A 26,537-nucleotide genomic window follows, 5' to 3' on the forward strand; every position below is an offset into this window, starting at 1 on the left:
GTTCCTTCTGCGTTCAGCGTCTGGTGAGTGACGTAAACATTCACAAGTGAGTTTTTAGCGGGGCAGAATGGTCCTGGCAGTGACAATGAGGCTCATTTAATTCTTACCACAGTCTTGACATACATGTTGTCCTGAGCTTATCTTTCTGAAACATCCCAGATGCCGACTTTGCCAAAAAGCAAAATGGAGATGGAGTCCTTTCAGTATCGAATTTCCATTTGCGTGCTTTTCTCTCGCATAACTTGGTTAATCGAACTATTTCAGTTACAAGTGCATTGCATACATTTATCTAGTTCATTTGCAACCCAGTGCATAATCCTATCTAGACGGTGAAATGACTCTTAGGACCAGAATAGCCCGTCTTTTAGCTCTACATGTAGGGTGACTTGGCAGAGTTGCGTATCATTATGTAATTCATTTAATCGCAGCAATGGTTAACAAAATTGCCATTTCAAGTGTTTCTAAATTGCTGCATATTTTAATGAAAATTAGTTATTGATATAATTAGGTTTTATTTTAAAAGATAATAAAAGTGTTGTAATTTCATTAAGAACATTTTTTTACAAATGAAAAGTCTAGAAATGATTTGACATATGAATTATACACTGAGTAAAACTTTGATGCATGATTTATCTTAGTTTAGTTTAGTTTAGTAGTTTATGAGGGGTACTTCCTAACCCTGATGTGTGAGTCAAGAAATCCCTTTTAAAGATTTTCTCTTTTTTGCAATAAAAACAAAACTTAAAAAATAGTGTTCCAGTTTCTTTCCCATACCTGTGTGCAGATATGTGCATGGCTAACTTATGCATAATCAGTAAACAGGCATTTTGCCCCATTTTCGTCTGCATGGTTGAGTATAAAGCAAGAATATTAATTGGACAGTCAATACTTTAATAAATTAATTTCCCATGTAGTTGATCATATAGCAAATTTCCTTTAGGCAGCAGGCATATTGCAACAGCATGTCATTCAATGAGTATGCTCAGAGGAAGTTCTTTGTGTGTTGTGTGCAGAGATCAGTCTTTGACAGTGACTTTTCTGTGAGTCTTCTGACTGATTGATGAATCTGTCAGTTTCTGTTGAGTGTGATATTGAATCATAGAGTATTGAGTCATTGACTATTAATCATTATTAATATAATTAACATAATTTCCTGAAGGAACTGCAAGAGTGCTTAAAAAGAGCTGCAAGTGTGTGTGTGTGTTTGTGTGTAGGTGAACAACACTTCCTTAGCTATGTGTGTGTGTGTGTGTGTGTGTGTGTGTGTGTGTGTGTGTGTGTGTGTGTGTGTGTCTGGGTGGTGTGTGTGAGGGGGAGAGATGTATGTGTTTGGGGCAGGGTCATTCAAATTAACTGTCTGTCTGTTATTATGCAGCTCTTAGTGGAGAAGCCTTGTTTGAGTCCGATTTGCACCCTCTGAACAGTCAGAACTGTCAGAAATGTTTACTCTATCGCTTAACCGGATAGATGGTGTGAGATAAGACTCCTTGAGGATTATTTTGGTATAATGTTTTGTGTATTGAGAAGGAAATATCTGAGTTATGACAAGTTAAACACTGAAAAAATCTTGAAATAAGCAGATTCTGATTTTGAGAAATTTACATGGGAGTGAATGGGGCAATTTTCTGTGCCTAGTGCCAAACAAATGCTCATAACTCTAAAGCCAATTGATAAAATCATGGGATATTTTGAGGTTTCAGAAAGGACAAGTTTCTCTACCATTTAAAACTGAAATTGAGTTCCTACGTGAAAATATAAGGATTTTAAAGCAGATTCCCTGCGTGACAGCTGTGTCTGTGAGACTGAGTGGCCTGCTGTGGCATTATCGATATCAGTTAGAATTTGAAGTTCTGAACATTCCGCCATTCGTTCTTATGGGAGGTTTTTAATTTTTAACAGAGTGACAGTGAATGACCCCCACCCCCCCAAAGACATACATCTCTCCCTCTCTCACACACCACACAGACAAACACAGACAGACACATAGCTAAGGAGGTGTTGTTCACCTACACAGAAACACACACACTTGTAGCTCTTTTCAAGCACTCTTGCAGCTCCTTCAGGAAATGCATGTCTAGTTTTAAGCTTGAGACAAATTTCACTTCAGGCCTACATGGCGAGAAAGATCAGAAATAGGGCAAAGTGTCACCAGAGAGACTGAATACTGGGAGAGAAATGAACCCCTGAAACTTGCTTATCTAACCTTGCTTTACATTGGCCGGGTCCATTGTCCAACAACCTATAAGAACACAGAGCTTCAAAGGTGTCAATGCATGTGTCCCATCAACACCACCTTAAGAAATTTAAAAGCAGTTGCTGATGAGTCACACCCGTCTCTGTAATCTGCCTGTCGCCTTTAATGTGCCATTACAGCTTGTGATTCAAAAGGACGACATTTAAACAGGCCTGGCTGATCTCTAGTTTTACTGTAATTGAGGGACTTAAAACGACGTTTTCAATAGAAAGATTCACTTACAATTATGTAAGCCCTGATCAAGAAGCCGTATTGACCTGAAGTTCATAGGTTATCTGTTCACAATGTTTGTCTGGCTTTAAAAAGCAGAAAAAGAATACAGGAATACTTTTTGTAACAGTACATATTTTCTTATTCTCTTCTTGTTTCCAAAATCCTGTTTTGCAAAACTGTTGTGTAGTTTAATCCTTGGAATCTTTTGGCAAAATGTTGTGCCTATATATAGGCATGCAGTGTTGTTTATGTACACTGCAGTATTTATTCTTTTGCAACCAAGTATTTTTTTTCTGCTGTTATCGTGGACATTCTTCACTTTCTCTGCCTCCACTTAATTTCATGCTCCCCTCCCCCCTTTTCCTTTTCCCTTCGACTCCTTCCACCCTGTTTGTACCTGCCTGTGTGTACGGACACACCCTACTCCTCTGAACTCTCCAATCACAGTGCAGCAGAGAAACACTCAGAAGGTGTACTTCCTATTTCAGTGTGGGAGAGGAGCCCGTAGCGGGGGTAGAGGTGAAGAGGCCTGGACTACTGGAACAATAACTGGGCAGCTGTTCTAATCGCTTTGGAACTTACTTGAGAGTGGAGGAGAAAGCAAAGGTGGTCCTTAAAAAGCTGGCTTGAGCAGAGATGTGTGTTCCTTTCCTCAATACGCCAGAGTGGGAGCGAAAGTGAGGAGAAAGAGGGAGGATCTGTATAACTCTGTTCAGACTTGTTTGGGAATTTGAGAAGAGAGGGAGGAGGGGAAGAATCTTTGTCAGAGTGGAACGCAGTGGAGAACCTCTGGCAGTTGTTGTAAACATTTGGACTTTGTCTTAGAAGACCAGACTGGCTTTAGAAGAAGGTGATTGAATCACCATTAACAGTCAAGAATTTATCTCACTCCCAACAGTGATTTACTCAGTGAGCACGCGCAGGTATGTGGAGCGTTTGCATGTTGTGTAATCCTTGCTAGCTTCTCAGCAGGACAGAAGGAGTGGGACAGGGAGAAGACCGTCTCTCCAAGACACTTCTCAGGTGAGTGCTCTAGGAAATATCCTTAACAGTCTTCTTTTTGGATACTATAAACTGCCCAAATTTTGGTTGACGCACACAGTCAATAGTGTGAGTTGAGTAATGCTGAAGACATCTTTTGATTTCATCTATGGTTCACTCATTGCTCTAGTTTAGTCAGCTGTGTTAAAGTTTCTGTTTTCTGTTTCTGATTTATCCAGTAATTGTTTTTTTGTGTGTTTTATGGAGTAAACTAATTGGGTATAAAAGCTTTATGCATGTTTGTATCTATGTATGTAGATAAGGCTATTTAAAAAACACAAACGAGTATTAAAGTTAAAGAATAGTTCTGACTGTAACTTGAACTGCATTCTTTGCCAAGTGATAGCATCACACTGCTTTAGGAGAGATCGTCTCTAGTGGTTTGAATTGAATGCTGTACTGATGTTCTCATGATTGTATAATTAGCATGATTGTATAAAAAGCTAAACTGATTAGGAGATATGCTGCATGCAGTGCAGCATTCAAAGTGCCCATATTCTACATTTTGTTGTATGTTATTTTTCCCTCAAGACCACTGATAATATTTATGTGGTTTTATATACACTTTCAGAAAAAAAGGTATGACACTGTTTCTGGGGCAGCACCCCTCTTGTCACTGTGGTGGTACCCTCAGAGCATAACTGTACCAGAATCCATTGAAATGATATTTTCTAAGTGGTACTTAGAACACACCCCGTCTCATCTCCAGCCTTTTTATTTTATTGTTGTGTTTTAAAACATTAGGTTATGAAAAGATACAAATATCTACTTTTCCGCTAGGAAATCTCATGTAAGGTACACAATTGGACCTTAAAACCACTGTTGTACCTTTAAGGATACACTTACATTGTTTGTACCTTTATGTTTATTTCTAACAATGTACCAAATCAGTCATAATTATATAATTTTACACGACCACGTTGCAACTTAATTTCTTGGAATTAAACAGACAGTTTTTGTTACCATGCTTTTATGACTAATTTCTGTAAGTTCTGTTCAGATTGGCTGCCCTCTACTGGGCCTGAAAGTGTAGTCAGTGGCTAAACACTCCTTATAACTTAAGCGATTTGGTGGAGCTCATCTGCTACAGGTGGAGTAGAAGGATATATTACATATGTTGGTTTTTTTGACATGACAAGAAAAATGAATTGAAAACAGGCTGTTTTTGCAGCTTAGTGTCCATATATGTACCATATGGACAGGGGAGGGAATTTTTTACATATTACATACTACATCAAACTCTTTTATTTCAAAAAAGTTTGGGAATTCATTTGTCCATGGACCCTTTAAATAGGGGTGGGCGATATGGCTCTAAAATAATATCACGATATTTCAGGGTATTTTTACGATATGACAAAACACTGAATAACGTTTTATCAATTTCTAAAACACGCTATTGCAACAAAATAAATGTTAACGTTTTATTTAGTATAAATATGTTTAAAATATGCAGTAGACACACACAAAAAAAAGATTCCGATTGAGATATTAGTCGGATTATTAACAGATTATTTGGATGCTATCAGTGGCTATCGGCTGTTGAGCGCTCTTCGCGGTATTAGCCACGTTTAATACAGTATGGAATGGAATACGTTCATGTACACACCTCAATCGGAATAGTCGAGGCCATTCAGAATGCAGTTTCTATCCGATTGAAAAGGGGTGAGTAAACCTCTAAATAATGCGTTAAATAGAAGAATAATAGCCGTGTAAACGCCTGAATCCGATTACACTCCCATCGGAACGTGTAAGTCAGTTCTGCGCATGCGCTGCGCGTCACAGCGAAAGATTTATACCGTTAAACATGGCGGAGCAGAAGCTGGTCTGCAGAGGAGACGAGGTTTATACTCTGAGCTTTAAAAGACGGCGGTGGGACGGACGTCCAGCTTATGTGTCTCAGAGCACGACGTCTTCCTTTATAAGGACATGCGAAGGACGTTTTTCTGAGTTTGACATCAGTTTAAATCAGTTTAAAAACTCAAGCGCGCCAACTGGAAATTCACCTCACGTGAGGTCCGCTGTCATGGTAACGTTTACGCTAAGCGCTGCTCCACGCATGCGCGTCATATTGCATCGGATTACTTGTAGCGAGTATGTAAACGAAGATTTTCATCAGGTTGTTCAATAGAGAGAGAATAAACACCCCAGTCTGAATCTGTAATCCGATTGTATTCAGTCGGATTGGCAAAAGTCTTTGCGTGTAAACACACGTTGTTCCTCATACTCAACTGGGTGCTTCTGCTTGAGGTGGTGAAACAGATTAGTTGAGTTTCCCCCTTTTGTTATTACAGGCTTCTTGTATATCTTGCATGTTACTGTGCTCTGTTGTACATCCGATATTTTATAACCAAATCACTTCCACACTACTGAAGTCGCTCCCATTTTGGGGAGAAACTCCACCACAGAGCTGCTTTGCCTCATACTTCTGTTCCGAAATGATTCACGCAACGAACGTACGCAATGCGCATGGCGTCATTACGTCAACAAGTCAGAATATCGCTATTATCACGATATGGATTTTTTTGTATCGTTTAGGAAGTTATACCGGTATTATCGCGAACGCGATAATACGGTATTATATGCTACACCGCTACCTTTAAATGTTGAATGCAAATTTTATTTGTGATCCTGTTAGTTGTTTTCTTGAGTTAATTTTAAGCATTGCATTTTAAGCAATTTTAAGCATTGCAACTGTGCGTTGGGAATTGGGAACTGTGTTTTAAAGTTTTTGTATTGTCATTAAATCAGGCTCAAAGTTTGCTTCTACCATCTAGCATGATGTTAATACCAGTAAATCATAAACATATTCATCCCTGACAGGTTGTCAAAATTATGTTGCCATGGGAACCAAACGTGCAAATTGGACCATCGAAGACCCTTCACAACTGTCACCCAGCCCAGCTACTCCTGACAGGAGCTATCGGTCAAACGAGTGGATAAGCCGCGAAGCAAGACCTCAAGCTGGTACGAAAATCCGAGCCGATCGAGACAGGGAAGGGGAAGTACGGAGAGCTAGAGAGATGGACAGAATTTTGGAAAAAGCAAAAGGGGGAAGGAGGGAGGAGGAGCAAGAATTGAGAGAAAGAGAGATGTTAACTGCATTTAAAGCAAGGACAGGAGAAACAGAATGGAGAGAAAGGGAGAGGAGGAGAGATGAAGGCAGACATTCAAATGGAAGAATTGCCTCAGTGCAGGAGTATAGTGATCACAGAGAAAGAGAAAGGGAGAAAGGAGACACTTTTCCCCGGACTGGGAGGCAAAGTAACGAAAGGGAAGGAAGAACCAGACTCTCAGTTGACCAGAGTAATGAAAGACTGATGGAGAGAGGTATGGGAAGACTGAAGGAATTAGACCAAAGTGAAAGTGAAAGAGAGAGAGAACGAGTCAAGAAGAGGGACAGAGACATGCAGAGGTACAGAGAGACAGAGAGGCAAAGAGAGAATGAGAGAGCAAGAATAAGGGAAGTAAGTAAAAGGGACGGTGGAAGAAGACTAGAGAAGGAGGACTCAGACAGAAAGAGGGGTAGAGGGTGGGATCTTGGAAGGAGGGAGAGAAGGGGAGAGAGAAATGCAGAGGTCAATGACCAGCAGATCATGAGGTTGAGAGAGGTAGACAGAGAACGAGAGAGAGACAGGCTAGGATATAGAGACATAGAAAAGTGGCTTTATTCCCTGCAAAGAGACAGAATCATGGAGGGAGAAAGTGGGAACCTTTCAGACAGAGAGCAGAGGGGCGAGAGGAACAGCGGATGGAGGAGAGAGAGACACAGACACACAAAGAGCGAGGGAGACAGTGATGGAGAGAAAGAAAGAGAAGTAAGAAGGAAAGAGACCTCAGAGCATCTCAGATATGACCAAAGTAAGAGTGAGAGAGACATTGAGAGAGAGAGGACCAGAGAAAGATGGAGAGAAAGAGAGAGGTGCAGAGAGATGGAGTGGCAGAGAGAAAGAGACAGGAACGTAGGTAGGGAAAGAGAAACAGATATGTTGGGAAATAGAGAAAGGGATAAAGAATGGGTGATAGAGCGACACAGAGAGAGAGACATGAGAGACAGAGATTGGGTGAGAGAAGAGAGAGGACCTGAAAGACAGAGGGGTGGAGTGAGAGACACTCAGGATAGGAGAAGAGAGAGAGAATCAAATGAAAGAGCTCGGAGAGACCAGGAGAGATATACACAAGCACGTCCTTATGCTTCTGAGAGAGTGATGGATGTGAATCCAGAGAGGAGGGAGATGGAGAGACGGAGGAGTTGGGAAGTTGGAGAGACAACAGAAAGTAGCCAAACACAGAGTGAAGCACAGAGGAAAGTGCAGGTGGAAGCCCAAAGCAGTGGAGAGTGGATGTCAAGAAGTGATGTAGAACATGAACAAAGAATGAGAGAAAGGAAAGACAGCTTTGAGGACAAGGAAAGAGAGAGCCAACCTGAGAGTGACAGGGAGAAAAAGAAGAAAAAGATAAATGAGGAAGGGCAGGATGCAACAAGTGGGCAGGGGGCAGGAGAGGCAAGAGAGGGCTCTGAAAAAGAGGAAACAGAGACTGAAAGGGACAGAGACAGAGAGAAACCTGAGAGCAAACAGAGACAACAGAGGAAAATGTGGCTGGAGCCTCGTTCAGGAAGAGTGAGAACAGAATCACTAGAGGAAGAATTCAGAGAAAGAGAGAGAGCCAGGGAGAGATATGCCCAGAGATTTAAAGTAGGAAATGCATCAGGAGAAGAAGACGAGATGTATAACTTAAGGTATGAAAGAGAGACAGAGGACAGATACAGGCAACTAGAGAGTGCTGGAGAATTCACGAGGGATGTGGATCAAGAGAATGTAGAAGAAAGAAGAAAAGGGGATGAAGGGAGGTTAGACACACCCTGGCAAATGGAGACAGAAAATGTTGGAGTTAACATGGAGGGGACGGACAGAGAGGAAGAGAGGGGGAGTGGTAGATCTGGTGACTCTGAAGGGGAAGAGGGAAGTGAGTGGGAGTTGAGAGGAGAAGGGAGGGAGAGAGTGACTTCAGCAGATGATGGTTTTGTGACTGTGTCCAGTGGAGGAGATGAGGACGAGGCAGAGGAGGACAAGTTTGAGGACTGTAAAGAATTCTGGGATGGTGGAGTTAGAGAGGATCTCACTAGGCAGTCACCCACAAGAACCCACCAGAGTGAGGGAGAGATTGAAACCAAAATGATTGAAGAGAGAAGTGACCGCACTGTCACTGTCTTTTGTGTGGTTGGGCAAACTCTTCCCAGGTCAGGATCTAACCAACTCCCACACCTGGACCCAATGGAGCAGGAGGACGCCGGTCAGCACTCAGCTCAGGAGCTTGGTGGTGGCAGTGATGTTGATCAGGATGTAGCACTGCCCAGAGACACTGAAGGTACTGATGAGTCTGTAAAGGAGAGCTATGACCTCACATTGTCTGAAAAGGAGATTACAAACAACCATACCACTAAAGGGGAAAAAACAGAATGTGATGAGATGAACAAGGAAGTTACATCAGCGCAAAATGTAGAGCTTACTGGCAGTGTGTGTGCAGAAAAAGAGATTGAATCACACCCACAAGAATCCTCTGAAACATTAGCCAACGCGGAGGATCAGGAGTATGCTCAGAAGATAATGACCGATGAAGAAAGCAGAAAGAAGGAGGAGACACATAACACAGAGGGGGAGAGAAAACGGTACTCTGCTGCCCCACATGTCAAATGGGCAAAGAATGTGCTCAAAGAGATCCTGGGTTCTTCCGATGATGGTGTCCTCAGCATGCCTGAACCAGGCATCCAAACTGAGCAGCCAAGTGATAGAGCTCCTGCTGAGGCGGAAACTCAGGGAGAGTCTCCAGCTTCACCGCTCTATGGTATTGTCCAGAAACCCTGCAAGCACAGCATTGAGAGAAAATGCATAGACCCTGAGTTGTTGCAATGCAAACCAGAGGACACAGAGAGTGGCAGTCAACTGGACACACAAGGAAACAAAATTCTCATACAGGTTGATAGGGAGTCTGAGACAGAAGAGGAGCTGGACCACCTGGAGCAGGACAAAGAAATGCTGGAGGAAGATACAGATGAGGAAGATAATTATGACAGGCTCCTGCCTAGTCCTGACCTACACAGTTTCTCCTCAGAGGGAGAAGCGGAGAAAGAGGGAAGCGGTAAAAAGGACAAGAAACAAAAGAAGAAAAAAACAGCATGGGACTTTCTAAGCTCTAGCAGTTTCCGAGATTTTGGGAATGAGGCACGGGCAAGGAGGAAAGGTTTCCGAAAGGTGGTGGAAAAACAAAGTGAGGATGAGGAGGGAGAAGGTATTGCAAGAGATCGCAGGCCCCGAGTATTCACAACAGGTGAGAGAGAATGAATGAAAGGGGTTTCTTTTTTCTCTTGTCCCCTAATCTACTGTTGGTAAAGAAGCCTGAGAGATAGGGGAAGTCTGGATGTAATAGTGTAGTACTGTCGTACTGTTTTTAACAGTACAAATGCTAGTTTAGAGTTTTATTATATAGTTATTCCTGAGGTATTATGAGTTATAAAGAGAGTTATTTGTGTCTGACATTTTACTTTGAGTGTATAGTGTTATTGTGTTAACAAATACTGTAGCATAGTCTCCAGATCACATAATTTAACACCTTAAACTGCAGGTGTAATATTTGAGTGTTATTATTCCTAATATTCATTCAGTAATTGCCAATAATTATTTAGAAACTACTGTAAATTATTAAGAATTGATATGGGAGTAGTTTCATCATTGATAGTGAGGAAATGAAATTGACCCATTGAAGGTTCAAGTGTTATCCACAGATAGAATCTCATAAAAGGGCTTCTGTATCGTGTGTTATACCATGTTTTCTCCAAACCTGATGCCTTTCAAGAAAGGAATGCAGAGAAAGGGTAGTAATGTTAGAACATTCAAGTTTCTAGATTTCTTTCCTTTTTTAAATATTGATTTTTATTTGAATAAAACTGTTTTCAGTGCATTGCAGCAAGTTAGGGATGCATTAGCAACATTTTGCCAGTATTCAGTGACTCATGTAGGCCTGTTGCAAGACATATAAAATAGTTCTCAAAACTAAATATGGAGTAGGCTTACGCTTAAATATGATTAGCACATTTCTTCTGTAGTATAAAAAAACGTCAATGTCATGTGAAAACATTGAAACTCCAGTTGCCCTTTGCACTGTGTTAATATTTCACAATTGATGGAGCAACATAAATGGTCCAACACTGCTTGGAAAAGTACTTGTTACAAGTAAAACTGCTTGTTACATTACAAGTTAAGAATATTTTTCTTTCTCACATACAATTTCTGTTTTGGAGATTTTGTTCAGAATAAAATGGCATATAACAAAAAGGTAAATTTTTCCATATAGATATAGCTGTATTTTTAGCACTGTGACCTGTTTTAAATAAGAGAAATAAAGAAACGTTTTGTATTTTTTCATCAATACTCTCACTCCCTTTACAGTTTACATATTGCAGCTGTTAACCGTGCATTGGTAACTTTATATGAGAAGGAAAAGAATGTTCTTAACTGTGTAAAAGTAGCAATATCTTATTTCCAGGTAATTTTGGACCATTTGTATTGGTCAGTCCATCAGGAGGTGTTAACACATTATAGAGAGCAACTGGCAGGAAATGGTTGTAAAGTTTTGTCCCAGCAGTGGCGATATATTCTCTCATTTTCTTCAGTAATACAAATATTATATTCCTATTCTCCATCCATTCCTCTTTACTCTACATTGTTGAGTGTAAATTCAGTTCTGTGCTATGTCTGTAGATATTATAAATGCTTTCTTCAGTCTTATACACTGACAGAAATAGCATTATAAGGCTATTACTTTTGTGATTCTGTTGTTATTATCTTCACATTGTGTTTACATTCATTTCTGATTCTTTATTGTCTAGTTGATGTCACTCCTTTATTGTTTAAAAGATATTCTTAAAAAGTCCTTGTTTATGGTGCAACATCTTACTAGCCTGTAGAGGCCCAATGTATTAACTATAAAAAGGAATGAAAGAATAATGAAGTTATTTATTAAAATAACTTAGATTTAAATTTTAGATTTAAAGTTTAAGTTAGTCTAGTGGCTCTCTTTGGCTGTGTGATGTGAAATCAAGTCGTTTTCATCTTTCATTGCTTACGTGGTATTAAGTAAAATGTATTTTGTCCCTTTTTAGTAGTCCTGAATATTTTTTCCAGTTAGCCTTGGATCACATGAGCATAAATAGAGTCCTTATAGAGGCTTCTTCCAGACTTTCGTAAACAGGGATGCAGTCATGAAGTGAGCCTTTTTTCTACAGCCCCTGTGCAGTGTTTTATTGACACCAGAATTTTGTTTCCTCAACACCTAGCAAAGAAAAATTAGTTATGTTAAAGATGCTCATAAACAAATGTATGGCACATCAAACTTTTTTTTTTACCAAACTACATTTAAATTAGCTTTAAAATGAAGTGGTAGCTAGTAAATTGACTGTGAAAAACCCAATCATTGGGTCCTACTTTTTTATTTTATCTCTTTATCTCTTTATAATTTTATCTCTTTAATGCACATCCGATGGGTTGTGTCAAGAATCAATCAACTTAAGGCGTTCAGGTAAACAACATAATTTCCAGCCAGTATCTTTTGAAGATACCACAGTTCCATAGCTATTTGCGTATTGGCAGATGCTCTGCTTGCATTCTGTGTAAGTGAACTAATAGCCTATTTGAGCCACGCATACTGACTTGTATTTGATTGAAAAATAGTAAGTTTTGTTTTGACAACAACATTGACAGTAGCTGGAAAATGACTCACATCCTAGACAAGCTTGAATTCTGGGACAACTGGGTGTACCACAATTAGTGCTGAGCTCTATAGCACAGTATCCTGGTCTGGATTATTCTGCGTGAATGCCTCTAACACACTGTTTCCTGATGAGACCTTCTTGAGTCGTTCCCTTCTGGAGCCACATCTACTGAATCAGACAGAGAATGCAGCATTTTAGTGGTCTGTATTAAGCTAGTGATACAGTCAATAACATACAGTGTTGTTTTGCTGTGTATGTTGTATGTTCTGTTAAATTTTGCTAACTGCATGTATGTGTTTTCCTGTGTAGAAGAGGATGAATATGATGATCTGCGGCACAGCTTTAATGAATCAGAGCTGAGGCAAGTGAACCTTTTGCATCGTATAGGTTAATAAAAGTTGTCTGTTGAGTATTTGACAAACATGATTACCTCTATAACCTGTGAGAAAATACCTAATTTTCTGAAGTCTGGATTTTTTATGCAATGCTGCTATTATCTTAAGTCGTAATTTCTCTTTCTCTCCAGGAATTTTAAAGCAAGAATCAGCAGGACACGAATGAGAAACTCAAAATTTTACAGTAAGTTTCTTTACTTTTGGTTGTGGATTTCCTACTGGATATCTCTTCATTTAAACAGTAATACAGCAAGTGAAAGGTGATGATTTAATATAAACAGTATGTTCAACCGTAAATTACAGTGGGACGTGATAAACTTAGAAAGCAAGGTATCATCATAACAGGTGTGCATATTAAACTCATACATTTTCAGGCATGTTTTATGAATGCCTGTGTGGATAACCTGAGGCTATCATCATCAGTGGTGGACGAAGTACACAAATCATGTACTTGAGTTAAAGTAGAGATACCCAAGGTAAAATGTTACTCCAGTGAATGTAGAAGTTCTTACTCTAGACCTCAACTTGAGTGAAAGTACAAAAGTATTTGCCTTCAAATGTACTTAAGTATCAGAAGTAAAAGTACTAAAAGAGTAATTATGACTTATGTCCTATTATCGTTGTTGTAACAAGACTCGCTTCATGAACTAATTTTAGATGAAAATACTCCAGTGTCACTCTTGGTAAACCAGTCTTTTAATAGAATGTCATTAATTAGTCTGACACTATTAAAATGATGTGGTTGTTTTAGTTTAAGATTTATTTGTAACTTAGTTACAAGTTCAATAAAAATTAATAAAAATTCAGAAAAAAAGACATGACAGTCACGACTGCATGTGTACATATTTCTATATTGTTGTCTATTTACACAAAGTTAGGTTAGTTCCATCATTTAGGTAGACGTAAATGCTCCCATAGTTTTTCACTGCTGCGCTGACGTTGAACCATGTGCTCGCACTGGGTCGGTATGACCAACAGGTCAAAATAAGCTCAAAACAAAGCGACCGCTGTGCCCTGATTGGTGCTTTAGCTTTGCACTTCTTTCGCTTTGACTTGTTATGTTTTATGCACACATAAACTAAAAGAAACTACAGATCTCTCATAATGTAGTGGAGTAAAAAGTCAGATATTTGGCTTTGAAACATAGTGGAGTGAAAGTAAAAGTGAAAGTCACCCAAAATGGAAATACTTAAGTAAAGTACAGATACAGGAAAAAAATTCTTAAGTACAGAAACTAATTACCTTTACTTAGTTATTGTCCACCACTGATCATCATTAATATAGTTCAGAATATGAGCAGACACTAAAAGACCCATGCTAATAAGTGACTGTTTATACATCTGAACACAACAATGTTGTAATGGTATTGTTAAAAAAAAAAAACCCAAAAACTTATATTTCTGAATTTGTCACTTTATGGAAGAGGGGGAAATATGCTCTCAAGTTTAGTACATGATAATTTAATGAGATTTTATTCTAATCAAATTTTGACCGTTTCTGTTTGTTCAGCATCTGTGAATTGTTCACAAAATGCAAATAGCAGGTACTTGTGACAGAGGTGGATTTTAATGGTAAAGTTTGTGGAAATAAGGGAGAGTCCTTTTGGTCTGTACGATTTCTCGATGCTGAGGGCAGGTTTGTGCATGTAAACCTGAATCTGAACTTGCAAAACAGCTGTTGAGTGACACTGGCGTGCTAACTAGTGTGCGGAGCTAGTATGTTTCCAGGCAATATTGTTGCCTGGACATGTTGCATGTTGTATAAATGAACTGGAATCAGCTCTCCATTCCACACGAAGAGGTGACTGTTTGCTTACCTTATTGACTTTTATTTAGTCGTAGCTTCATCTCTCTATCTCTCTCTTTCTCTCTCTTTCTCTCTCTCTCTCTCTCTCTCTCTCTCTCTCTCTCTCTCTCTCTCTCTCTCTCTGTCTCCCTTTCTCTCAGATTCTCAGTTATATCAGCAGTACAACGAGGTGGTCCAAAACAGGGAGATCCTGCATCAGTCACATTCTGATGCCAGCTCTGTATTTCAGGAAATTGTGACTGTTCCACAGTCTTCCTCTCCTTGTCCCTCACCTCCTCCAGCTCGCCGGCCCCTCCCGCCTCTTCCATCTATGCTCCACCCTCACTCTCTGTCTCATACTAACTCCAGCAGGCCTCTAGCCATTCCCCAACACACTGTTACTAGGCCGCTGTCCCCTCGCCTGTCCAGATCTTCTTCTTTGCTGTGGCAGGAGCTGCCCGGAGTGAGCAACAACCCTGAGCTGCAGAACCTCAGCGAGGACGAGAGACGCCTGCAGGAGGTACTGCACTGTGCCATTCTGAAACATTAGAGAGGGCTCCAAGGGAATGAAGGACAGATCTGATCAGTTGTCTGTGTTGCAGGTGAGATTTGAGGTGGTGACATCAGAGGCATCTTACTGTAGCAGTCTGGACATTGTTGTGGAGCATTTTGTCAAGTCCAAACAGCTGAACTCCCTCTTGGCTACCCAGGACAAAAACTGGCTATTTTCCAGACTCGGCGATGTAAGAGCCATCAGTAACAGGTAAGAAATAACACGGCTGTAGTATAGGAATGGTAATAAATTGGAAGTCAAGGCATGAATGCTGAACTCCATTAACCAGATCACGTTTACGTTTATGGCATTTGACATACAGTCTTATCTACAGCATCTTACAAATTTATTCATGTTAGAGAAGTATGTTGCATTAGGAGTGTTGCCCAAGGACTCTTATTGTAGTTATAGGGCACTGTGCTTGCTCAGAAATCCTGTTGCTGTAAACTGATACTCAGTATTGCTGTACTCTAATCTCTTGTGCTATGTTGTATAGTTCAGTCTTAACCTGTAATTTTGTTATATTCTGTATTTTTTTTCTCTCAACTGGAGGAAAGAATTGAACTCCAGTCTGCCAACTACATAACCAGCTAAAATTACAATATGAATTATATCTAAAAATAAAAGTACATAATTAAGTAGTTAGTTACATAATTAATTACATTTACATTTTTGTACTGACAAGTCTAAAACTGGCTTTTTTATGTCAATAAATGAGAAACACATGGCAACACATGTTTTGTCATGACAAAGTATTTATGTATTTATTCTTTACAGATGTGCACATGACAATGGCTTTTCATAGTATCATAGTAAATTGCATTAAATTTCTCCTATTCTTCTTACAAAATACATATGTGGCATTGATTAAAAGTTCAACATTTTCCCACTTAGAAGTGCATTAGGAATCCTATTGTTGTAAACTCATACTCTTGTACTAGTAAATCTCCAATTGAATTGTCTACAATTCTGTTTTGACCTCTCGTTTTCTTGCACTCTGTAGTTTTTTCTCTCAACTGGAGGAGAGAGTTGAAAGTGATGTTATGCACTTTACTGTCTGTGACATCATCATCAAACACTGTCCACGATTTCGAGCGGTGTATGTACCCTACCTCACCAACCAGTCATACCAAGACAAGACCTATCAAAGATTAATGTAAGTGTCATGCATATGGACAATTCAAACTTTTTGAATCTTTTGCATTGATTCTGTTTTATCTCTTGTACTCCTCGACTCTTTTGGCTCCTACTTACTGTTTTCATGGGTTCTTTTTAAAGGAATGAGAATGCTGGATTTCGAAACATAGTGGAAAAGTTGGAGCACAGCCCCAAGTGCCAGAGGCTTCCTCTCCGCTCCTTCCTGATCCTCCCGTTCCAGAGAATCACACGACTTAAACTGCTAGTACAGGTAACAGATCTTAAACTGGTAGTATGAGTACTTTTTCTTTGTCATTCTCACTCTCCCTGTGGAAAGAGAAAACACATGAACCACGAAAAGACATAAAGATGTGACACAATAATTGTTGTACTTTTTTTTGTACAGTTTTGTACAGTTATCTTCTTTTACTGACAAGCATTTTTCAGTGTCAAGCTCATTTTTTCAAAATTCTTCACATGCCTCTCTGGACAAACATGCAGCTCAGCACAGTTCATTTTATTGCCAAAGTACAGCTACCAGAGCACTCCAAACACAACTCAGAATAAAGCAATTTAATTAAAATATTAACACATGTGATCCTGCAATATGAATACTCTCTCAATCATAGCACAGTCACCTCAGAAAAGCTCAGCATTATGGTAGAGCCACTATTTTATGTACCTCTGTAAAGTAGCAAAGAATGAATGTACTTTGTTTATGTTCTCTGCATGTTCTCATCAACGTCACACCTAATGTCTACTCTTGTCTATATAAAGGGCCCAAAATGAACCATCTGTTGTCAACAAAATTATTCCAGAAGTGACCTTTTTATAGATGGTCAGTATTGCATAGGACTTTAGCTCAGAGGGGAATCACTTATGATTAGCCTATTTACCTACATTTAATCAGCAATTTTTCTCTATAACATTATCATTATGTGGGCGTTTTAGTTGTTGATGAGTAGTTGTTTAGTTGATGACATACAGTCTATGACAATAAATGAATATATCGATAAGATGCAGTAATGATAAGAATATATTTATATTACTGTTCAAAAATTGGAAACTTGGAATCAATGTTTTCAACAATGTAAAGTTAACTTGGATTCAGATTAATGTATAAAATGATTCTAATATGCTAGTCATGTACAACTTCTCAGATAATTTTTAGGACATTAGGAAGCTGTAAATACAAAAAAATATGACAAAAAAGTGAATGCAAAATGTAAGTGGATAATAACAGTATATTATCGATCATTTAATAACACCTTGTTCACAGAATCCTTGAAATATTGAATAAAACATCTAAATATTCCTCCTGATGAATACTTGGTTATATTTAAATCCAGATTGTATGTGGTATTATTGTATATAAAATAACACAGATTGTTAAGAAGGTAAGTGATTCTAAACTTGTGAATGGTTACCAGGGAATTTAATAATCTTATAGAGGTCAGTGTTTTCCTCTGTTGTAACTACACATGCTGCTATGGTGATGTGGTTCACCTATTCTGTTTGTGCTCTTACTGAGCTTTTTGTAGAGTGTGTATACCAAAGTCTGTGTGTTGCCAGTCAGAGTCTTTTCTGCTTCCTCCAGTTTATTTCCAGTTTAATTGACAAGAGACATGCTACTGACCAGAGTCAGTAGCATGTCCCTTGTCAAGTGTCTACAAGAGGAAGAATGCTGTGGACACTGCTGTTCATACATTTTAGCTTGAGCACATGACAGAAGAAAAACATCCTTTCTACAGTGTCTTTGACAACCCAAGGAAAAACTTTTGAAATGTTTTGAAAAACTTAAGTGTCACTGTCAGAACCTTTATTTGTTTTTTATTTCTTGAAATGTTTCAAATACACCTTTGTGTGAAACAGTGATGAAAGCTTGGTGAACATTGCTGAGCTAGGCTGTTGTTTGTTGTCAGTTTCCATCTCAGCTATGACAGAAGAGATATCTGGCCTGTCCTGTTGAAAGTTGATCCTCATGTGTAATGTCATGCTGGACTCTAACACAAAACACTTTTTAGATGACACTGTAGCCAAACTTGTGACTTTATCAGGTCCTTTTAAATATGAGTAATACGTCAATGTTGAATGTTCTGCAGTTGCTTGTAGTGAGGCTATGGAGAGTGACATGAATCTCACTAAGGCATGTTCATGTTTACTGTCATAATAATGAGTTTATGTAGCTTGAGAGAGGGAGGCCTCTTATTGTAGTTGTTTAGTAAAGAAATCATGTTTCCTTACACAGGCCTTTATTATGTTTTGCCACACTTTATTTTTCTTTTCAATGCATTAAATATGTTACATACATTAAAATCCTGGCCATCAGTTTAATTCTATTATAATAAATTAAGAGAAAATTCCAGCAATTTTCCTGGATAATTTAATATTGTGATGTAAACAGTCATTCAGAGTAGTTTGATGTGAAACAGTGCATTGTAGAGAAAATCTGACTCAGATTCGTGGACAATGGTGGTGATAGGACACAATGTCTGTATAGCTAATGTAGCCATTTCACTATCCAAAACCACCAGTAAACTTACATGTGTCTTCTGAGTTTATTGAAAAAAAGGTTTTCTATTCATACTGTTATTCATACTGCCTTATTTTGCATTTGGCCTAAAACACACACCCCTATATACCTCTCTGACTTTAATATGTTGTAAAAATAATAAGGCAAAAAGCTTATCTCAGAATTATCTAACAATAATGTCTCAGGCATCAGACAGTGTGTTCATATCCATTTTGTGTAATTGCTTTCTGTGATGTAGCTTCTAGAGCAGGGGTGTCCAATCTTATCCGCAAAGGGCCAGTGTGGCTGCAGGTTTTCAATCCAAACAAGCAGACGCACGCCTGATTCCACTTCAATTAGTCAGTCTTCAAACGACTAATCACTTGAGCTCCTGCTTGGTTGGAATAAAAACCTGCAGCCACACCAACCCTTTGTGGATACGATTGGACACCCCTGTTTTAAAGGCATTAAATGCTTCCTATCACTACCGCTTTCAACTATTTTGATTGGACAAGTTTTTTTAGAACAGAGCATTTCACATTTAACCACTTTACATGATTTTGTTTACATCTTAACCATTTAATTATGCGGGAATTGTTGAAATTGTTTAAATGAACAAAAAAGTAAAGTTCTAGATATACTAATATCTGTTTAACCCTCTAGCCAAAGTACTTGAACAACAGATTAATCCTCTTTCTTTCCCACTCTTCCTCCCTGTCTTGTAGAACATTGTAAAGAGGACAGCTCCGAAGACAAAGGACGAGGCACAGGCTATCAAAGCCATGAAATTACTGGAGAAAGTAGGCAACATACACACAGGCACCATTTCTTTCTTTCTCTGTCATCCACATGCACACAAACTTAGGCATTCTGTGGTTCATCTTGCTGTTCTGCTGTGCAGATGATTCAGGAGAGTAATGACAGTATAACACAGATGAAGAGCATTGAATCACTTGTGTCTCTCAATGCAAAAGTGGACTTTGAGTGTAAGGTGAGTATGACTCTTTAGTTCCCATGGTGTGTTGTAACATTATTATAAAATATTATTGTGGCCAAAGTTTTCCTGTAAAAACAAGTAAAGCTGTAGACAAATGAAACTGTTTGTTTATATATTTGTGGTATATAGATTACAGTTCATCCATTGTTCTCAAACCGGCCACCTAGTGATACTATGGATATTATTTTTCCTTTCAGTTTTTAATTAAATTTCATTAGCTGATCATGTAGCTGTGTTACTTTACTGAGACAGAGTCAACACAAACAACAACAAACAAATATACATTTTTGTTCCACCCCTTGTAATTTGTCATAAGTCATTTGTAATTCATGTTATTTGTTGAAATATAATAATTTGCGGATTCTTTTGACAAAAATTCTCTTAATGTCTTGATTGTTGATGTTGATATTTGGACTGTAAACGACTGAATGCTTTAAAGCTAAGTTGCTTTCACAGGACCATTGCATAATTCTGACTGGTTAATGTTGATTCTCACAACAGCAGCTGTAGCAACTACAATGTAATTAAATAAGCTAACAAATGCATAGGTTAATTGAGTTAAGCCTGTCTGTGATATACCAGTATAGTATTGGGAATCAGGAAAGCTTTCAGGTTAGAAACTGACAACAAGGCTTTTTGTATGAGTTAGAGGGCTACATAAATGATAGTTGGTATAATGGTATGTTAATAAATGGGTAATGGCAAAATAGAGAAAAAAGTACCAAATGCTTCCACACTCTGTGTAAAAATGAGAGGAATAAAAAGGCCCATTGACTGCCTTTGTTGGTGTAGCTAAAAATAATTAATCTACTTACCAGACCAAATGTAATACCAACATAGACGAAGCAATTAATATGTTGCATTAATATACATTTCAAGCAAGCATTGTATCTTTATATAAGATGCAAGAATACATTTTTAACTTTGCAAAACTGACAATATGTCATTTCTAATCACCCATTAACAATGAAATATGTATTTTATAGGAACCACCATTTGTCTACAATTGAAATATAGCTTCTTTATTTACTATCCCAAATCACCAGTGAACCTACACATCCTCTGATGTTAATACGGATTGTTGATAAATAGTACCTGAAAAGGTGTATTTTCTCTAGAGACTATTTTGCCTCACAACACGCTGCATGTACTTCTCTACCATAAACAAGTTTTATACGTTATTAAATGTTATATGTTGAAGGCAAAAACCTTCTCTCAAAACTATCCTAAAACAATGTCTCGGACATCAGGCAACGTTTTCAAAGCCACTTTGGGTAATAACTTTTTGTGAGGTAGCATTTAGAGTTGATAAACTCTATGGGCATCTGTTTCCTATCACCACCACTGTAAACAATTATGACTCAGTAAGTTTCTCTACTGACTACGTTACACCTTAATGATTAAATCATACATACACTTAGGAAAAAAGTGGAACGAGTGGGGTAAAGTATTATAAAAAGTTTGGCAATTACAACTTATAGCAAAATTATTTCACAGCAAAAAAGCATGGATTAGCAGCCAACTAAGACAATTTAGTTTCCCAGATTAGCCAAACCTCTACCTTCCATTCATGCAAGATAAAATATGTAGGTCATGTTTAAGTGAAAGATGACTTGTCACAGGAAGTCAGTGTAACTCAAACATGGCCATAAATGTGTGTGACTGTGTGTGACTGTGTGTGACTGTGTGTGACTGTGTGTGTGTGTGTGTGTGTGTGTGTGTCTCAGACTCTGCCATTGATCAGTCAGTCACGCAGGCTGGTGAGAGAGGGCCTGGTCACAGAGTTGAGGGATTTCTCTCTGAAGGAAACTGAGAGGAGTGTCTATATCCATCTCTTCAACGACTACCTGCTTCTCTCACTGCCAAAAGAGTGAGTTTTTCTATCATTTCATTTTAAAAGCATGTTTCAGTATATATCTGTCCTTACAATTTCACATCACAATATTTTGATTACTCGTAGCTTAACATCTAGCCTGTTGTCCATAGTGCACTACAGTCTCTCTTTTCTCTATGTAGAGGTGGCCGGTTTACAGTGATAGACCACACTCCAGTGTCAGAGCTACGAGCAGAAAACTGTAGAGTGAAGCTTCACTCTCTACAGAAGAACCTCTTCCGTCTGCACATGGGCCACAAAGTGGCACTGCTGCTACGCACAGAGACACAGTGAGTATAGGAGAACAGAGTGTGTGCAGTGGATTCAAGCATATTTGCCATGTTTTTAAACTATGATCTAATAATACAACCCCTATGGACCTAGCCTTACACTTGAAATAGTTTACTTTCATCACCGTCATATGTGTGACCCAGTTATTTACATATATTTAATTGCAGGCATATTGTTACTGTCAGAGCAAAACCATACATCTCTATTTTTGCTTTATATTGTATGACAATTTCTTGATGAATTGACCAATTAAAATATTCCAAAATTACATGGAATGTTACTTTAATGTTATTTTGAACATTACAAGCAGATAATGTGTTTTTCTTTTCATGTAAAGTTACGCTTTTGCAGATTGGAGGTTTTCTTATCATAGCAATGTTACTTAGTGTACAAAATGGTAAATTCCCAATTATAAAATGGATAGTTTCAGTTCTAAAATCAGCTGAGCCACATTCAATGCCAGTGTAAAATATCAATGTATACGCTTGTGACCATATATGTGATATTTTACCTGTGCATTAATGAGCTGAGTGATTAAAAACTATTGCGCTGTTCATGGAATAATCTCTGCCTGACTTTACTTACCGCCCACAACCTACTGTTAAAAAATTACTCTGCTTTGCAGAAGAAATATTATAGCAGTAATTATTAATAAATTATTTATTGAACATTGGTTTATTTAACCGTGACCCTGACGGTGAAGCGGCTTAGAAAATGGATCGATGGATGGTTTATTTAATTTATTTAATTACACTGTTTTTGTCAGTGCAGTTCTACACAGTACCCTATCAACACATTTGCCTGTGATAAAATCATTGTGAGGTGGCTTTTGTGGCTTTCTGCTTTAATAGAAAATACTTATTATTAATGTCAAATCAAACTTGTATCTCCATTTTTTAAATTTTTATTCATAATTTGAACACATCGTGCGAACATTGCATGATGAATGGGCTAATAGAAATGATGCTAAATTACTTGGTATGAAATCATGTTACATTAACTCATTTAAAAATGTTTTTCCTGTAAAGTTACCATTTGGGAGATATAAGGCTGAGAGATATTTAGGTCTGGTATATTTAACATCTGATGATATTGCAAACATAAGCAGCCCTTACTGGCCGTCTCTGACTCTACTGCTCCTGCAGGGCTGATAAACTACGCTGGATTTCTGCAATCTCTCGTCCTCATCCTGAAATCGACTTCGGTGCTGCGCAGGGTACGTGTCATTTCCAATCCAAAATGAGGTTGTGTCATTAATAAGTTAAGCAATGTCCCATTTGTTTAAATATTTCACATTTACTCCCTCACAGACATTCCACAGATGCAGTGCATCAGAGCCTTTGTCGCCCAGCAGCCTGATGAGCTCAGCTTAGAAAAGGCGGATGTTCTGTTGGTTCACCAGCAGAGCAGTGACGGTGAGGAAGTGACTGTAGTATCTTAATAACATTGTGTAAAAGTAGGAGGCCTTCAGGAAGCGCTTTATTCGTGAACAGTGAGCATAATCCTCCAGGTACAGGTACAATCAGTTCAGAGTTTTAAAGCTTTTCCAGAGAGGCACAGTGAAACTGCCCAGTGTTAGAATCCCTAGTGTATACAAATGTGAATGACACTCATTTTAATAAATGTACGTATAAAATTTTATTTATGGTGGATGAATAAGATACATTTTCTCTTGAGCACATGACAGAAGAAAAACATCCTTTCTACAGTGTCTTTGACAACCGAATGAAAAACTTTTGAAATGTTTTGAAAAACTTAAGTGTCACTGTCAGAACCTTTTTTTTATTTCTTGAAATGTTTCAAAAACACCTTTGTGTGAAAGTTTTGGGATGAATGGACCAGGACCAATTGTCCACAGTTGTAAAATCTATTTACATTACCATGTATTAAAGGTTAGGAATGTTTTTTCCCTATCCTGAATATATACCATTTTGGAGAAACAAACTTATATTTATATAAAGTTATATACAATGATATATTGCTTGTTTTAAAATGCATCGTTTTCTTTCCTTTTCACAAGAAAAGTATCTCCAAAGGTATTTTTTGTTTTTAAAAACGCAGCTATTCCCTTACACTTTGCAGCACTCTGTTTCATGTTCAACAAAGTGTCTTTCTTTGAAAAATAGGTTTTCAGTAGTTTTTTTCCCAAACCATTGTTAAAATAAATATTGGCTCAAAAGTGGTTTTAAACAGCTGAAAGGTTTGAGTGCTGATGAGTCCTGGTATCACAAGAAGGGGATAAAATACACAGGGTTTAGTATTATTACCAAAATAGGACACAAATACTACCACAAATATCTACGTAATAGATACTCTCAATAAATCTGATTGCAATCTGAAAAACAAAACGTTCATTTGTATTAAACATTTAAAACCTTACGTATCCTGTACTGACCCTACATTGTATCTGTAGTTGCCAAGCACTGTAGGATTACTAATGACTTTGTCTATACTGGTTTGTGCAGGCTGGGTGGAGGGAACTCGTTTGTCAGACAGACATCGCGGATGGGCCCCCGAGTCTCATCTGGAAACAATACACAGTGAAAAAGCTCGACAGCGCAACCTGGTGGACACACTGAAGATTACAGCTGCAACAGCCACAGTGTGAAGCATCTGCAGACCGCACACTAATACTGTACTTGTGCTTGTCTCAGCTCAGAGTCAAGAGTCAAGAATCTACAGAAGAGTCATGATAACCCCATCTAAAATCATGCAAGCAGCTTGCAGTGCGCTTGAATGGTGCATAATGTTTCTCTTGGGATCCTTCTAAGCTTTATGCTATTCAGAAATCAATGGAATGTAACCCTGCATATGACCTATTTTATGGATTTGGACTATTTTCCTTGGGAACAGCTATAAATACATGCAAGAACCACAAGAGGTTCATGGTTAATGGTTGACTGCCTCCTTTTTAAGAGGATTATATAGATTTTATGCATTACACATAGTTCTGTGCCTCAGTAGTAGAGCAGAACAGTAATTAAAGTTGACACAGCACAAATGTGTCTGTGGTGACCACTATGAAAAGGACATGGATTGTAGTTTTATCTGTTTTACTTGTACAAAACGTTTTTATACTGGTGAGGTATTTAGGGAGATATATTCATGCCTTGTGTTCATGTGTTCAACTGGAGCAAAAATATTAGCACAACATCCTCCTTATGCTGAGACAGACAGCAGTGATATGCCATAAAAATAAAACAGCTGCTATATCTCAAAACAGGCCTGGGATGCTTTCTGAGCAGTGTTGAATGGTTAGGACACATGTTTTATATGACATGGTGAGTGACAGGCAATTCAGTTATTGAAAAAGAACCTTTATCTCTGTCTACAGTAACTGTAATGCAGTGTCATGATATGGAATTAGGTATAGTTAGATACTGTTGAGAGTTCCAGTCTCCTTACACATCTGTGGCCTGTAGCCACCGAATTCAAAAGTACCAGATTAATAAATATACACTACTCTGTTCTTTAAGAGGGGGATAATCTACATGGTTTCACCATGTAAAATTATGATTGACATGGTTCTCAGCCAGTCAAATTCAACTTTAAATGCTACAGTGCTGTGAAAAAGTATTTACCCCTACTTGATTTCTTCTAGTTTTGCTAATTTATCACAATTAAATGTTATACATCATCCAACTAGTTTTAATATAAAATTAAGACACGAGTAAACACAAAATGTAGCTTTCGAATCATCATTCCATTTACTGAAGAAAAAGATTTATTCAAAACCTGTTTCACCCACATGAAAAAGTAATTGCCTCCTGAACCTAATAACTGGTTGTGCCACCCCTGGCAGGAGCAACTTCAATTGAACTTGCGATGAGTCTTTTATATCGCTGTGGGGGAATTTTGGCCTTCTCTCCTTTGCAGAGTTGTTTTAATTCAGCTACATTGGAGGGCTTTTGAGCATGAACTACCCATTTAAGGTCTTGTCACCGCATCTCAATGGGATTCAAGTCAGGGCTTTGACTATACCACTCCATAACCTTAATCTTGTTTCTTTTGAGCCATTCAGAGTTAGATTTGCTTGATCATTATCCTGCTGCATGAGCCAAATGGATTTGAGCTTTAGTTCAAACTAATGAGCAGATATTCTCCTTCCGGATTTTCCGAATAGAGAGCAGAATTCATGGTTCCATCAGTTAAGACAAGTTGTCCTGGTTCTGCAGAAGCGAAGTAGCCCCAGACCATCACACTGCCATGTTTGACAGTTGGTATAATGTTCTTGTGATGGAACGCGGTGTTAGCTTTACGCCAGATGAAATGGGATCCATGTCCTCCAAACACTTTAACCTTTGACTCATCAGTCCACAGAATATTATCCCAAACATCTTGGGGGTCATCTATGTGTTTTACTCGCAAACATTTTTGCCCAGAATCTTTCTTTTTGTGGATTTATGTACTTTGATTTTAACTGAGACAAATGAGGCCTGCAGATCTTTAGATGTTTATCTAGGTTCTTTATGACCTCCTGGATAAGTCGTCAATGCGCTCTTGGAGAAATTTTCTTTGAAAGATTCACCAATGTTCCAAGCTTTAACCATTTGTGGTTTGCTGGAGTCCCAGAGCCTTAGCAATGGCTTTGCAACCCTTTCCAAACTGGTATATTTCAGAGAGTTTGTTTTGCATCTGTGTTTGAACCTCTTTACGTGGCATCATGTGCATGCTCTCTATCTTTAACAAAACTAGCAACAGGTAAGCTAAAGTTTATCT

At 38.3% G+C, this 26,537-nt stretch overlaps 1 protein-coding gene across 2 annotated transcripts; it reads left to right on the forward strand.

Moving 5' to 3' along the window:
• The first annotated feature begins 2,891 nt into the window (after positions 1 to 2,891).
• arhgef5 (Rho guanine nucleotide exchange factor (GEF) 5) lies at positions 2,892 to 25,038 on the forward strand. 2 transcript variants are annotated; one of them, XM_017700471.2, is made up of 15 exons: positions 2,892 to 3,490; positions 6,329 to 9,835; positions 12,585 to 12,636; positions 12,802 to 12,854; positions 14,617 to 14,975; positions 15,058 to 15,218; positions 16,012 to 16,164; positions 16,287 to 16,416; positions 19,383 to 19,457; positions 19,559 to 19,648; positions 21,382 to 21,524; positions 21,671 to 21,817; positions 22,964 to 23,034; positions 23,129 to 23,233; positions 24,284 to 25,038. In XM_017700471.2, exons 2-15 carry the CDS (start codon positions 6,349 to 6,351, stop codon positions 24,424 to 24,426), a joined length of 5,169 nt encoding a protein of 1,722 aa, XP_017555960.1. In that variant the 5' UTR covers positions 2,892 to 3,490; positions 6,329 to 6,348; the 3' UTR covers positions 24,427 to 25,038. The 2 variants fall into 2 exon arrangements, with proteins under 2 accessions (XP_017555960.1, XP_017555961.1); XM_017700472.2 differs by lacking the exon at positions 2,892 to 3,490 and having other exon boundaries at positions 6,378 to 6,472; positions 8,748 to 9,835.
• The last annotated feature ends 1,499 nt before the right edge of the window (positions 25,039 to 26,537 follow it).

The sequence above is a fragment of the Pygocentrus nattereri genome, chromosome 3, assembly GCF_015220715.1.
Source record: "Pygocentrus nattereri isolate fPygNat1 chromosome 3, fPygNat1.pri, whole genome shotgun sequence".
NCBI classification, from domain to species: Eukaryota; Metazoa; Chordata; class Actinopteri; order Characiformes; family Serrasalmidae; genus Pygocentrus; species Pygocentrus nattereri.

Bases quoted from the DNA above. Each gene is read 5' to 3' on its own strand.
- arhgef5 (XM_017700471.2), top strand. From the start codon at position 6,349: ATGGGAACCAAACGTGCAAATTGGACCATCGAAGACCCTTCACAACTG. The intron at 21,818-22,963 runs GTGAGTATAGGA...CTGCTCCTGCAG, and splicing joins CTGCTACGCACAGAGACACA to GGCTGATAAACTACGCTGGA. The intron at 23,234-24,283 runs GTGAGGAAGTGA...TGGTTTGTGCAG, and splicing joins TCACCAGCAGAGCAGTGACG to GCTGGGTGGAGGGAACTCGT.